Source organism: Haliotis rubra, unplaced genomic scaffold (genome assembly GCF_003918875.1).
Source record: "Haliotis rubra isolate DU_JTF1 unplaced genomic scaffold, ASM391887v1 Scf219, whole genome shotgun sequence".
Lineage (NCBI taxonomy): Eukaryota > Metazoa > Mollusca > Gastropoda > Lepetellida > Haliotidae > Haliotis > Haliotis rubra.
The window spans coordinates 613,241-627,271 of NW_025766214.1; the positions used below are offsets into that span (position 1 = coordinate 613,241).

General features: G+C 38.7%; 1 protein-coding gene across 1 annotated transcript in view; it reads left to right on the forward strand.

Moving 5' to 3' along the window:
* The window catches only part of LOC124277162 (tetraspanin-15-like), an 83,667-nt gene that overhangs the window by 12,616 nt on the left and 57,020 nt on the right, over positions 1–14,031 (forward strand). The window contains exon 2 of the mRNA XM_046712829.1: positions 12,432–12,617. Within this exon, the coding sequence (XP_046568785.1) occupies positions 12,432–12,617 (186 nt within the window). The remainder of the gene's footprint in view (positions 1–12,431; positions 12,618–14,031) is intronic.

Genomic DNA, 14,031 nt, shown 5'->3' on the forward strand with positions numbered 1-14,031 from the left:
CTATCTGTAAAAGTTATATGAACTATTTCCTTCCCCAATATTGTCACAGCACCACTGAGCATCTCTATGGTGGATATTAGGCGCTTTATAAATACATTATTATTTATTATTATAGTAATTTTTTAAAATTAACTAAACCGTCAACAGCTATTACATGTACATGTGTGTACAGCATGGTCTTAAAGCAACAATCATAACAAACAAAACATGACTGGTTTAACCAGTTACTTTTCTGAGTACAGGAAGCTAAACAGACCAACCCATGTTCTACACAAAAAGTCACCCACTTGAAAATAGCTGTTGTCATACTCACAATCATTGAAAGCACTAGATACTGAAAAATATGGTCAGGTTTAATTGCAGGATGGATGTACATTTGAAAAAAACACACAATAATCTTACACAAAATCATCCAATCACAGCTGCTAGATGATTCAATCTGCACTGAAGGGCCTGTATGAAAACTACTTGTTAAACAACTGATTGTGATTTGGTATATTACCTCTACTTTTCATAAATCTTATACAACAGATATTCTTCCCAGAACCAGTCTGTGTTAAAGAAAGATTTCAACACATAGTTTTTCAGCATGAAGGATTTCAGCATGTGTTCTCTGTAGCACATGAAATATCTTGTAAGGAGCCTGGGTCCGGGTCTCTGTTGTGAGTGAGTGAGTGAGAATGGTTGTAAATGAACCAGGTTTTCCACATGACAAGCAAACACTTTAACCACTAAGCTTCCACACAGTTCCAAAGTCTCTGTTATGATGTCACATTGACAAGGACGATGAGTGATGGTAAATACATGTTTTGCACTATTCATTCTTCCCAAGCATAGGTTAGTCCCAGATGGAGTTCTGCATTATCATAGTTTGTTAAGCATCACTGTGTTCCTTTGTGGGACAAGTGACTGAAAACAAATTGGAATAATATTTCTCCATTAAAACATGCAAAACCACAGAAGGCCATAGATGTCACTAAAAACAGATACATATATCGATATATGACCGTGATATAAGATCTTGGATAATCTGACCCCAAACTTGACCCTTAAAATCATGTCAAAATGGTATCGCATGATATGTATCATTGACCTTAGAATTGGTCCTAATTTTCAAACACAGATTGATGGTTATGTTACCAACAATTAACTTTGGTCCACATTATTCAAAATTCACTGTCATATATATTGTGTCTAAGGATCGAAACGAAAGTAGTTGACAGAAAATGGATAATATAGCTTCTCTTAATATCGTATTTATTGTAGCAACAAACTGGCAACTTATTTTACTCCATTCAACAATCACGAAATTACTGCCTCATCCATTGACTGCTAGTTTACAGTAACATCGGGTAAAATGTGAATTTAAATGGGCCATAGATGTCACTAAAAAGGGTCAAATACATATATTAACATTATAAACATGATAAACATGATAAATGATTACAGAAATAGTTCCCAATTACATCATGTAAAAGTACTCAAGGCCATAGATTAAAAACAGATGCAGATAAACCAAAATGACATAAATAATTAAAAAAATAGTTCCCTATTAATTATGTAAAAACATACAAGGCCTTAGATGTCATTAAAAATAAATTCATATTAACATAATATAGACATGATAAATAATGCATCTTTACTTCGCATCCTACTGTAACTTGATCTGGTGCAGACCCTGGCTCTACTGCTTTCCTTGTTCTAAAAGTTTGTAATGACAGTTTTTGACAGAGTTTTTAGTGCTTAAAAAATGTCCAAGCTGTAATGAGTCATGTTTTGTAAAGATCACTAATGTATTGAGGTTGAGTAACAGACAGCTGTTATATAAATGATCCATGTGGTCTGGTAACAGGGACAGTTTTATGGATATTTTGTTTCACATCCAAATTCTGTTTCCTCATGTAAGCAACTGTATGTCGTATCGGTGAGTAATTAACAAGCAGTATGTTGTTTACTTTGTTAGTTGTTTAAGAGGACTATCTGCACAAAGCTCCAGATAATTATCTAGCCTGACATAATCATGTGTATTAGACCACTTGCCTCTGAAAATATATAATATTAATATGAACATGATAAACAGAAAATTGAAAAAGATCCCCAGGGAGACGGCAGATTCAAAACCTGAGGTAAATCTAGACTTGCTTTATACAGAGCTTTTGCATTACTGGAAGGGTTTGGCAGAAAGTAAAATAACATGGTTCAGGGATGTGAGACAGACTGTGTAGCAATACTAATGTTTATGTTACCTTCATGTGAAATACTTTAATTTCATTGGTCAATGACGCTTTAACAAATTCTGTCTCACACCTCCCAGGAGTGTGACAAGTGGAAAAAAATATTACCCACTGCCACGGTAACCGCCAAACTCTCCGTCGAGAAGCTGAATCGCCAACAATCATATGAAATCATAATATGATGCATGCAGTGTCTGGAGTTCGAAAACCGTTCGGTTAGCTGTTTTGGAGTTCACTATGTACAGATTTATTTTACTGACTTTCACTGCTTTATTTAAACTATTTTATACATTGAGTCGATTGCACACTAAACTCAACATAATTAACCATTTTTATAGCAGTTTTAAGCTTGTCAGAATATGTTTCACTGCTATTAAAAATCCAGTCAAGAGGCAGACACCATTTTGTTTACATGTCATATAGTTGGTAGCGATCTTTAAAATAAAATAAAATGATATTTTGTACATTTAACATGGCGGTAAGATAAATACGTTGTATGCTTCTCCCTCGGGTAATACGGTCTGATGTACGCCTTTTTGTAGCAGTGTCATCCCTCGCCTACTCGCCTACTGACTCGGGTGACACTGCTACAAAAAGGCATACATCAGACCGTATTACCCGAGGGAGAAGCATACAACCTATAGTGTACTTCGTTGTGCTGACATCCACGCACAAGGTGTATGCTCTAAGCCCTAACATTATTACCCCGTCAGTGGATCAGTGTGGACTACATTGTTACCTTACAACCAACTACACCTGTGAGGCACTAGAAGGTTAACAGTGATATGATCATCTCATCCCACCGGGTACCCATTTACTGCTGAGTAAACAGAGGCATATCAAATTAAAGCTACATGCCTAAGGTGTCACACATGTTTTGTTGTGGGGCAGGACTGAAGTCCTAGAAACTCTCAGGAGTCAAGCTGACAAACACGGTCACCCATGGTTCGTTACTTGCAATATCAATCACGGGATTGACTGGTCCTGTCTTGTCATAGAACTGGAATATTACTGAGCATGGGCGGATCCAGGAATTTTGAAGGGGTGAGGGGGTTCGGGGGTTAAAACCTGCCAACACCTAGAAGTATTTTCAATGTGGTCTTAAGTCATTTTCAAAGGGGTTCTTTCACTCTGGGAGGCTAAATAATTATCTGGATCGTTGTGGAAATGCTCCCCTATTTCTGAACAAATGCATGAAAGTTTTGCTGGTTAATTGGTTCCCACCTAAAGATCATCACTCATCTGTAGTCACACCATTAATTAGTAAATGGGTGGATGTTCCCACCACCTACTTCACATGAAGCTAAGTGTGTGGGGAGGGGGGACCTGGATTGTTTTGTTCAGAGTGACAGCTCTCAAATGATGGATCGGAATGCAGACTGATTAATGCTGGCAGCTGCACCAATGCACTTTATTCATTAACAACTTGGAGCAGGTCAGTTTAACTCCATTTACAGGATGGAGGTAGACCGAAAAAATATGCACTTGGATCATGTTAATGTTTTTGGCATATTTATTCATTTACCACTGTATGGATTCAGAAATTAATATCATTAAGGCTGTAAATGCTTTTGTTTTTCATGTTTAAAGTATATTCTGCTAAAGAGCTAAATCTGTATTTAATAAACATGGTGATTATGTTAATACAATTAGCCATATTGGTATGGTGGTTACCATGGTAACATAACAGGATATGTAATCAGAAACCGCAACAATATTTTTGCCTTAGTAAATCATGGCTGCACAAGTAAAGCAGTTTGTGTAACAGACCATTTGATAATTTGATTTACATGATGTCTTGTGTTTGTACCCGTGAAGATCTGAATTGATTTTCAGTAACCCATGCTTGTCGTAAGAGGCAACTAATGGGATTGGGTGGTCAGGCTCGGTGACTTGGTTGATGCATGTCATTGTATCCAAATTGCGTAAATCGATGCTCTTGCTGTTGATCACTGGATTGTCTGGTCTGGACTCAATTATTTACAGACCGCCCCCATGTAGCTGGACTGAACTAAACACTCACTCACTTACTCTTTCACTCACTCATTCACTATCACTCACTCACTCACTCACTCACTCAGTGTTTGTGGAATCCATAACTAAGATACACAGCAATGACACAAGGGACTCGATCAAGGACATGGTAAAAATTGCTTAGAATTTCATTCCACACAAAAAGGTGAATTACAACTTGATTGGATTTTGTTAAGATGAAATCAATTCAGTAGATTCTTGTAAAGCTTGTACAAGGAAATACATTGAAGTTAGCTTTCAAGTTTTAACATGTATTTATTCCAGCAGATTAATCCTGTCTCTTGGTCCGAAGTCTTAACGACCAGATGGATTGTACCAAAGTGTCTAACGTTGTGTATTGATTGCATAGTACTGTTAGATTGTCCCCAAGGTCTGATCAGGATTCACCGTCAATCTGGACGATTCGATACCTTTGAAGTAGCCAGTGTTGACCAAGTTGTCTGATTACCACTTGCGATTGGAAGGAACAGCCAAGTGATATATTTGCTGTGACCAGCGCTATATTTAGATAGTTAGGACTGAGACCCTAGGACAACACAGACAGGAAGTTGTCTGCTATGGTCTTTGACTAAAGAGCAGACCTGTTATCGCTGGGTCAATAGCTCAAAGCGTCATATCACCGACAATCAAAATCTTTATTCTATTGTTGGACCAGTAAAGAATTCAATGAGCCTTGCACAATTGCAGACTTGAACAGTTGATAATTGGACTGTGGAAAGTCCCAAGGACCATTGTAGTGCGGCTTGTAGTCTTTGATAAATGAAGAAGAGCCATTGGTTCAATCATATCATGATTAGCGACTGTTTCAGAAATTACAATCAGAATTAGCATAGCATGCAATAGCGTGTTCATTGTCATCTGTGGACTCCCATGGGTTCCTGACTGTAAACAGAGCTGGAGTATGAGCAGGGTAGAGAGTACTGGGAGGGCATATTGAGTCATGGGTTGCCTTAGGGCTGTAATTCCTTGTACAGAGTTGTTTCCCTTGGGTATGCCAGAATCCTATTGCTGGTGGCTCTAATCTCAAATTTTCCCTGATGGTTGTTGGTTTGTGACTGCTTCGTGGGTTTTAGCACCAACGATTGTCTGTCATAGTATACAGATAGTGAGAATCATTACCCATGCTTTTTTCATGTGATTGTATCTGCGCAGTAACTGAAATATTGCTGACCTGCACAAAACACACAGCATTCAGTATAGAACAAATTTTTATGGATGACAGCTTCTTTAATTCTAGAGTGCGATGTTTCGATACAGATTCTTGTACCGTTGTCAAGCAATAAAGAAGTTGTCATCCATAAAAATTTGTTCTATATTGTATGTCTCAACTTCTAAAATGCCACTCAAACAAGTGACACAGCATTCATACAGGCACTTGACCAATTTCATTCTTGTTCACCTAAGATGATACATTTTGTTTTGGATTGCACTGAATACTTGAAAAAAATGTTATTTCCAAACAAGTGCATGGATCCTCAGCCAAAACCCCTTGGCCAAAAGCCCCTTGGTACAAAAGCCCCTCGGCCAAAATCCCCTCAAAAATGACCGACGGAGGATGCTCCTTTTGCTTCAGTAGACACTGAATGCAGTACACAATGTTATTCTCCATTTAAATGCTGCCATTTAGATGCAGTATTGCCATTTAGATGCAGTATTGCCATTTAGATGCAGTATTGCCATTTAGACGCAGTATTGACATTTAGATGCAGTATTGACATTTAGATGCAGTATTGACATTTAGATGCAGTATTGACATTGACATTTAGATGCAGTATTGACATTTAGATGCAGTATTGACATTTACATTTAGATGCAGTATTGATGCAGTATTGACATTTAGATGCAGTATTGACATTTAGATGCAGTATTGACATTTAGATGCAGTATTGATGCATTTAGGCGCTAGATGCAGTATTGACATTTAGATGCAGTATTGACGCAGTATTGACATTTAGATGCAGTATTGACATTTAGATGCAGTATTGACATTTAGATGCAGTATTGATGCAGTATTGACATTTAGTATTGACATTTAGATGCAGTATTGACATTTAGATGCAGTATTGACATTTAGATGCACTATTGACATTTATCAGAACAATAACCATATAAATACCAACTTTCAATATTGTTTTTTTCTATTTTTGCCAGCATCTGATGATGCTGATGTAAAGACATCGCTTAACCCATCCTGAACTCAGTGAGGAACTGCTCCACCATAGATTGTGATTCTACTCTTGATAGCATCAATGAGGGCTCAGTTTTAATAAAACATGTTTACTTTGGTATCAAACGGTAACATAGATCTATTACATTGTGTCAAGTTAACCTGGTTAATGAAGTGGCTTCCAGGATGTTCAGATGTGCTCCTCCATAATTCTGTCAGTCATGATCCAATAATGTTACAAAATAGGATTTTCGGAATGGCTGTCACTTAAAAAACAAGTCTGTGTTCAAGCAGAAAATATAATTTTAAAATAATTATGCCCATCAAGTGTTTAGATAGTCATGATAATAGGCACTGATACTGTCTGTACTAAAACTTGGAAGAAATTTAATGGCTCCTTTAAGTGTCTGTTCTTATGCTATAATATTGCAAATCTTATTTCTCAAAAGCATAAAACATGATAAATCAAAACAATCTCTAGGTACAGCCATAGACGGATCATGTGTATATTTTATCTCAGACTTTGATTGCTGGTTTTATATGGGAATATTTGCATGAAGCTGTCAAGGTGACCTTCTGTTTATGCAACTTTTCATGGAGTCAGTTTTTTATAATGCGTGTTGGAATTTGATTTGAGCCTTCAAGACTTTTACCCATTTTATGCTCTTTCTGTTATTCAAAGAAAGGTAGACTAACTCTTTGAAAAACACAAATCATATAAATGTAAATTCACAAAAGCAGAAGGAGGGATTGAAATTAGCTTTTATACTCGCCAGGCCAGCCCAGTTTTGTTAATGTTAACATATCCTTGCGGCCAGTGGAATTTTGAAAAGTTTATTGTGTAGTGCAAAATGTTGTCACTATTGGGGCTAGTAGACATTGTTGGTTAATTTCCATCCCTTAAAAGTATGATAAATAAAGCCGATATCCAAGGTGTAGGTATACGGTGATGAAGCCGATATACTACCGTATATTACGGTAGATAAGCCGACCCCCTAACTTGACCCTTAAAATCAGTGTCAAATAGGTATGTTTCGTACATAAGCCGAACCCCCGCGATTGGGTCCTAATTGCGGCAAACTCAGACCACAGACAACTGGCAGAACCAATAATTATAACTTTGGTCCGCATTATTCAAAGAATTCACAATCATATTGTGTCTACTCACGCCTCGAAATGAAGTGTACAAAAACAAATTAGAACTTAAAAGGTAAATAATACTGTCTGGTGATGTTTAATTGCAAATTTGACGTCTTTACTGACAAAGTCGTCTTTCCTTGTTTGTTTGTTCACACAAAGCGATATGATGTCGTTTTCTTCAATATTCGGCTTATCTACGGTAATATACGGTATACCAAAGTAAGGAACATCAATGACCATAGTGCATACTGTCATAAAAGTTGAATTTTGTATTTTCATATATGTGAACAGTAAACTATGTTTACATGTTTTAACCCGCATCAAGTTGTTTGTACCTCAGATATTTTGCTAAGTGATGAGTCAGCAGAATATTTGGTAAATGACAATAAATTTGTCCTGTAGCTATGGTAACACAAAGCACCAACTCCAGTGCAGTGATCACTTGTCGGCTTACCGAATAAAGTGCATCGAGATGTGTTTGTACAATGATTGTTTGGTGTTGTAATTTACTGTGTGTAGTTGCAACTTTCCAGCATGCCTGAAACCTGTGATCGTGGGTTTGAATCCCAAATTTACTATGTTTGTGTTTCTGGGCATCCTTGATTATCCGATTCTGTAAACATGTTTACTCTGAATTGGTTTAGTACCAGTGGTTCATCATGTTAATATAGGACTGACTGACTGAGTTTAGTTTTACGCCGCTTTTAGCAATATTCCAGCAATATCACGGCGGGGGACACCAGAAATGGGCTTAACACATTGTGCCCAGTTAGTATAGGAAGTAATGTCATTGTCTTAACTCATCTGTCTAATGAGAAACCTTGCAGAGATTTTGTCTTGCTCATGAGAGTAATTTGATTGGATGGCTATATTGAGTGTCATATTTCTGATCAAACTAGAAACAGGCTTAGGTATAATGGTGATAAATGGCTCCAGGGATATTAAATATTTTTTTTCAAAATAAAATGGAAATATGATGCATGCAGTTTTTGAGAATGGTTGCTAGATTTGCACTCTCCATTTCCTGTTCACTAATGTGGTGGTCTTCATGACCGGAGATTTATGATCACTCTCGTTTTTCCTCCCACAACAAGCTGACACGCCATGATAGCTGGAATACAGTTCAAAGCAACACTAAACCAACCCTTGCTCACTCATCACAGTCTAAATGTCAGCGTATGGCTTGCCACTGGTCCCCACTACCTGCATCAGCGTACTTGATGTAAGTCGAGCCCCATCACGGGATTGTTACATAACTTGTCCATTACCATTAAATCATGAAGGATGATGAATTGAAGGTAAAACTACATCATTTAGCGACATAACTGCTACAGCAACAAGTCACTGATAAAAACTTACTTCCTAATGAAACAAATCCAGATTAATAGGACTATCAGTGTCCTTAAAAAAGGTATGCGTCTTTGTCGTGCAGTCATTGATGCTCAAGTCACCAGACCACCATTGCCTGCTTATTAGCCGTGAGCAGCATGATCGCTGACACAATCACCCATCGGTCACCTCTGATTTCCACCCTGTAATTGTATTTTCCTGTCAGTGATTAAATTAGCAGACTTGAAAGTGACACGACAAGCCGAGCCGATGGCGACATTTTTATTGGCAGTCATAGCGATGATAACCAGCCTGGCATTTCCTGTACAATGTGGCACATTCAGCTGATTGCTTGATTGCTGCAAATTTGGGAATATCTCTGTTTAACCCATATACTGTATTGTGAGAGGAAACCTTTGTAGTTTACAGTGCCTGTTATTTCAGGTTTAGTGGATTGAATGTCGATGTGTGAAACCATTACGAGTTTAGTATACATTGTTCGCTTAATCAATATAAAATGGGAAACAGAGTTTATTTAAGATGATCGAAGATGGCCTAAGATGGTGCAGTAAAACTGCTTCCTAACCCATCTGTAATAATTGTAATACTGGGCCTTTGCATGAAAAACGTGCCCTAGATGTTCTGAAGTTCTGTTTGCATAGGTAATAGCTGATGTGTATTGATAGTTTCTTTGTGTAACCAGCATCTATTGACTCTCTTGGGTCCAGTCGATTGGGATTTGTAAACCGATTACTTTTTAGAATATTGTTATACTGCAGTGCTGTAACACCCATTTTTCTGCTGCATTTGTCGTGTCAACAGTTGCAAAATATTTTGCAGAAGTGTCTTGATGCCAAACTATATCCACTTTGCAGAAGGACACTTTTTTCGTAGATCAAATACTGTTTTGAAGCTTTGTAAATCGAACTGCACTGCAGAAATTGGCAGCATGATTAAAAAAGCTGGTCCCTAATATCTAAACGCTGCACTTCAACAATTTCGTATTTGTGTTCAAAGAACATTTTCAAAAAATTATTTGAAGTATATGTGTAATCATTGAATTAACTGAAAGAACCCGAACATTTGGATTCTGATTGCAAGAAGCACATCTTTGGGTTTTAGTCAGATAGATAAATCTGTCCAAAACAGGCTTTAATTTCTTAAAACAATTACTAAGAGATTGCAGAACTTTGCGCAGTGTTCATGAAACTTGCAGAGTGTTTGAAATTTAGTAAGACTATGTGTACTCTTCTTTGATTGATAATTAAACATATTAAACAGATAATAAACAGTTATTGTGACTTTTTGTCCTAGCCAAAATTGTGACTTTTTATCCGTGACTCTTTTTCATGTGACTTTCTTTCCGATCACCCACATAAATGCTTCTGATATAGTCAACGGTCTTGCCTAGTATACACTCTAGATACATGCAGCAATGATGGTGGTAGCGAGGGTGAAATAGCCTCAAAGCCAGTGTATGCCTCACTCCCACACACAAGAGGGCCGAGTCCATCCTTCACCTGGATGCAACGTGTCAGGTCAAGATTCTTGTATGGTATCAATGGAATAACATGCTATGTATGAATGCATGATACTATGTATGAATGATACTAAGTATGAATGCATGATCAAGCTAGTTGGTGCAGCAATCATCCTCTTCTGGTTACATTCGTTTTACTTGAATTGTGGAGTTTAACCATCCCATATCTTAAAACTCCCACATCCGGAACAAATGGTATCCTGGTGACATTTCCAAGTAATGGGAAGTTTGCCATTAATAATTGAACACTGACATTTATTTCTTGTGGGATGGAAGTGTGGGTCTCAAGGTGTGATCTCCGTTTGCTAAATATACCTACACTTTTGATGCAAATGAGGTGTGAATTTAAATTGACTTTGACTTTCTGAGCTTGAAGGAATTGATTCTGACACAGAAGAACTGGCTACTCCTTGATAATGATTCTTAGTTGAAATGTGAATGCCGATTATGTTTTCCTCAGTTAAATCTTGATAAAAGAAGCAGTTGAATACCTAATTTGCAATTCACATGCTTTCAATCCGAGAAATTATTTATATTATTATATGTACATAGGTCTTATTTCAGAAAGTTCCCAGTTTTATCATATTCATATTCTTATGACTATAAAAGGTGTATTTGATAGAATGTTGGTGAAAATAGATCAGATTACTCAATACAAAACATGCTCAATCAATGATTTTCAGATGAAAATAACTTCAAAGTAAACCTTATTCATCTGAAGAGTTCCAAATGGCTTTGTTGTCAGTCACCAAAAGTCACCATGCAGAGTTGTATCCCTTGGCTGTATCAGTAGCTGTTTGTCATTGCTTCAAATCCAAGATTTGTTCCTGATTGATGTTTGTTTGCTCTACACCGGAAAATTATAAATGTTAACAGTGATATATGTTTATTTCTTAACAAAAGAGCTTCAATCATTCACTTATTTTGTTATTAGGCACAAATTATCTCCTCAGCGATTTGTTTGATTGACATTTTAGAAGTGTGATACTTGATAGATGACAATTATATTATGATGTGACGTTTTGGTAAAGATTCTTATAACATTGTCAAGCAAGAGTAAGAATCTATTATATAGTATACCAAAACATCACATCATAATATTATATCGGAGTTGTCATTCATAAAGTAGCACACCTTCTTGTTATCTCCTCAGTCCCACAGAATGACAAAGAACACAAGCAGCACTCTTGATATGCCATTTAGATTCTTCTGGTTTGAAGACTGATGACTTTAAATCAAAACATTTGCTTGTTTTACTCTAAATATACAGTTAGATAGATGTTTCATTGTCAACCAGATCTGCATAGCCAGTAGACGTGTCCCTCTATCCACTCTTATCTTTCTTTCAGTGGGAAATACCTAAATGGCTGACAGGATTATCGGGGAGGTTCATCGACTCTAACATCACCCAGTCTAACCTGTCTTGTCTTTGTTTCAGTGTGTTGGAATCATCTTGTTGGGTATCGGGGTTATCGGGGAGGTTCATCGACTCTAACATCACCCAGTCTAACCTGTCTTGTCTTTGTTTCAGTGTGTGGGAATCATCTTGTTGGGTATCGGGGTTATCGGGGAGGTTCATCGACTCTAACATCACCCAGTCTAACCTGTCTTGTCTTTGTTTCAGTGTGTTGGAATCATCTTGTTGGGTATCGGGGTTATCGGGGAGGTTCATCGACTCTAACATCACCCAGTCTAACCTGTCTTGTCTTTGTTTCAGTGTGTGGGAATCATCTTGTTGGGTATCGGGGTTATCGGGGAGGTTCATCGACTCTAACATCACCCAGTCTAACCTGTCTTGTCTTTGTTTCAGTGTGTTGGGATCATCTTGTTGATTATCGGGGAGGTTCATCGACTCTAACATCACCCAGTCTAACCTGTCTTGTCTTTGTTTCAGTGTGTGGGAATCATCTTGTTGGGTATCGGGGTTATCGGGGAGGTTCATCGACTCTAACATCACCCAGTCTAACCTGTCTTGTCTTTGTTTCAGTGTGTTGGGATCATCTTGTTGGGTATCGGGATTATCGTTGAAGTTCATCGACAGGACATCCAGTCAGTAAACAACCGACTTGCACTTCCTGTAGCTCTCCTGATCGTGGTTGGGCTTCTCATTGCCATCAATGCTTTCTGTGGTCTTGTTGGAACTGTCACGGAGAACCCGACCTTACTCAAAGTGGTAAGTGCAGTTGTCTTTGATGTAGAGCGGCAGGACAGAGAGGTGTCTGAGTAGTTTAGACTATTATAACAGATTAGCAGCAGACAGGACTGTCCAGATTAGCAGCAGACAGGACAGTCCAGATTAGCAGCAGACAGGACAGTCCAGATTAGCAGCAGACAGGACTGTCCAGATTAGCAGCAGACAGGACTGTCCAGATTAGCAGCAGACAGGACTGTCCAGATTAGCAGCAGACAGGACAGTCCAGATTAGCAGCAGACAAGCAGCAGACAGGACAGTCCAGATTAGCAGCAGACAGGACAGTCCAGATTAGCAGCAGACAGGACTGTCCAGATTAGCAGCAGACAGGACAGTCCAGATTAGCAGCAGACAGGACAGTCCAGATTAGCAGCAGACAGGACAGTCCAGATTAGCAGCAGACAGGACAGTCCAGATTAGCAGCAGACAGGACAGTCCAGATTAGCAGCAGACAGGACAGTCCAGATTAGCAGCAGACAGGACAGTCCAGATTAGCAGCAGACAGAACAGTTCTGATTAGCAGCAGACAGGACAGTCCAGATTAGCAGCAGACAGGACTGTCCAGATTAGCAGCAGACAGGACTGTCCAGATTAGCAGCAGACAGGACAGTCCAGATTAGCAGCAGACAGGACTGTCCAGATTAGCAGCAGACAGGACAGTCCAGATTAGCAGCAGACAGGACAGTCCAGATTAGCAGCAGACAGGACAGTCCAGATTAGCAGCAGACAGTACAGTCCAGATTAGCAGCAGACAGGACTGTCCAGATTAGCAGCAGACAGGACTGTCCAGATTAGCAGCAGACAGGACAGTCCAGATTAGCAGCAGACAGGACAGTCCAGATTAGCAGCAGACAGGACAGTCCAGATTAGCAGCAGACAGAACAGTTCTGATTAGCAGCAGACAGGACAGATTAGCAGCAGACAGGACTGTCCAGATTAGCAGCAGACAGGACAGTCCAGATTAGCAGCAGACAGAACAGTTCTGATTAGCAGCAGACAGGACAGATTAGCAGCAGACAGAACAGTTCTGATTAGCAGCAGACAGGACAGATTAGCAGCAGACAGGACAGATTAGCAGCAGACAGTTCTGATTAGCAGCAGACAGGACAGTCCAGATTAGCAGCAGACAGGACAGTTCTGATTACGACTGATCTATGAAGTCTGAATGCTCTTTGTAACTTTTTACCCAAGTTGGAGAGGAAATATACAGTATACAGTTCACAGGTCAGAAATTCGGTGAAGTTAAGCAACGTTTGCTGCTGAGTATAGTCGGATGCGTGACCACTTTTGGCAGCTTCAGTCCTGTGATATTTTTAAGCTTAGGTGTGCCAAGTAGGGTATTAGGTGTTTCCTTAGTCAAGGGACTTGTTTGAAATATGCCTCCCCTGACCCATCA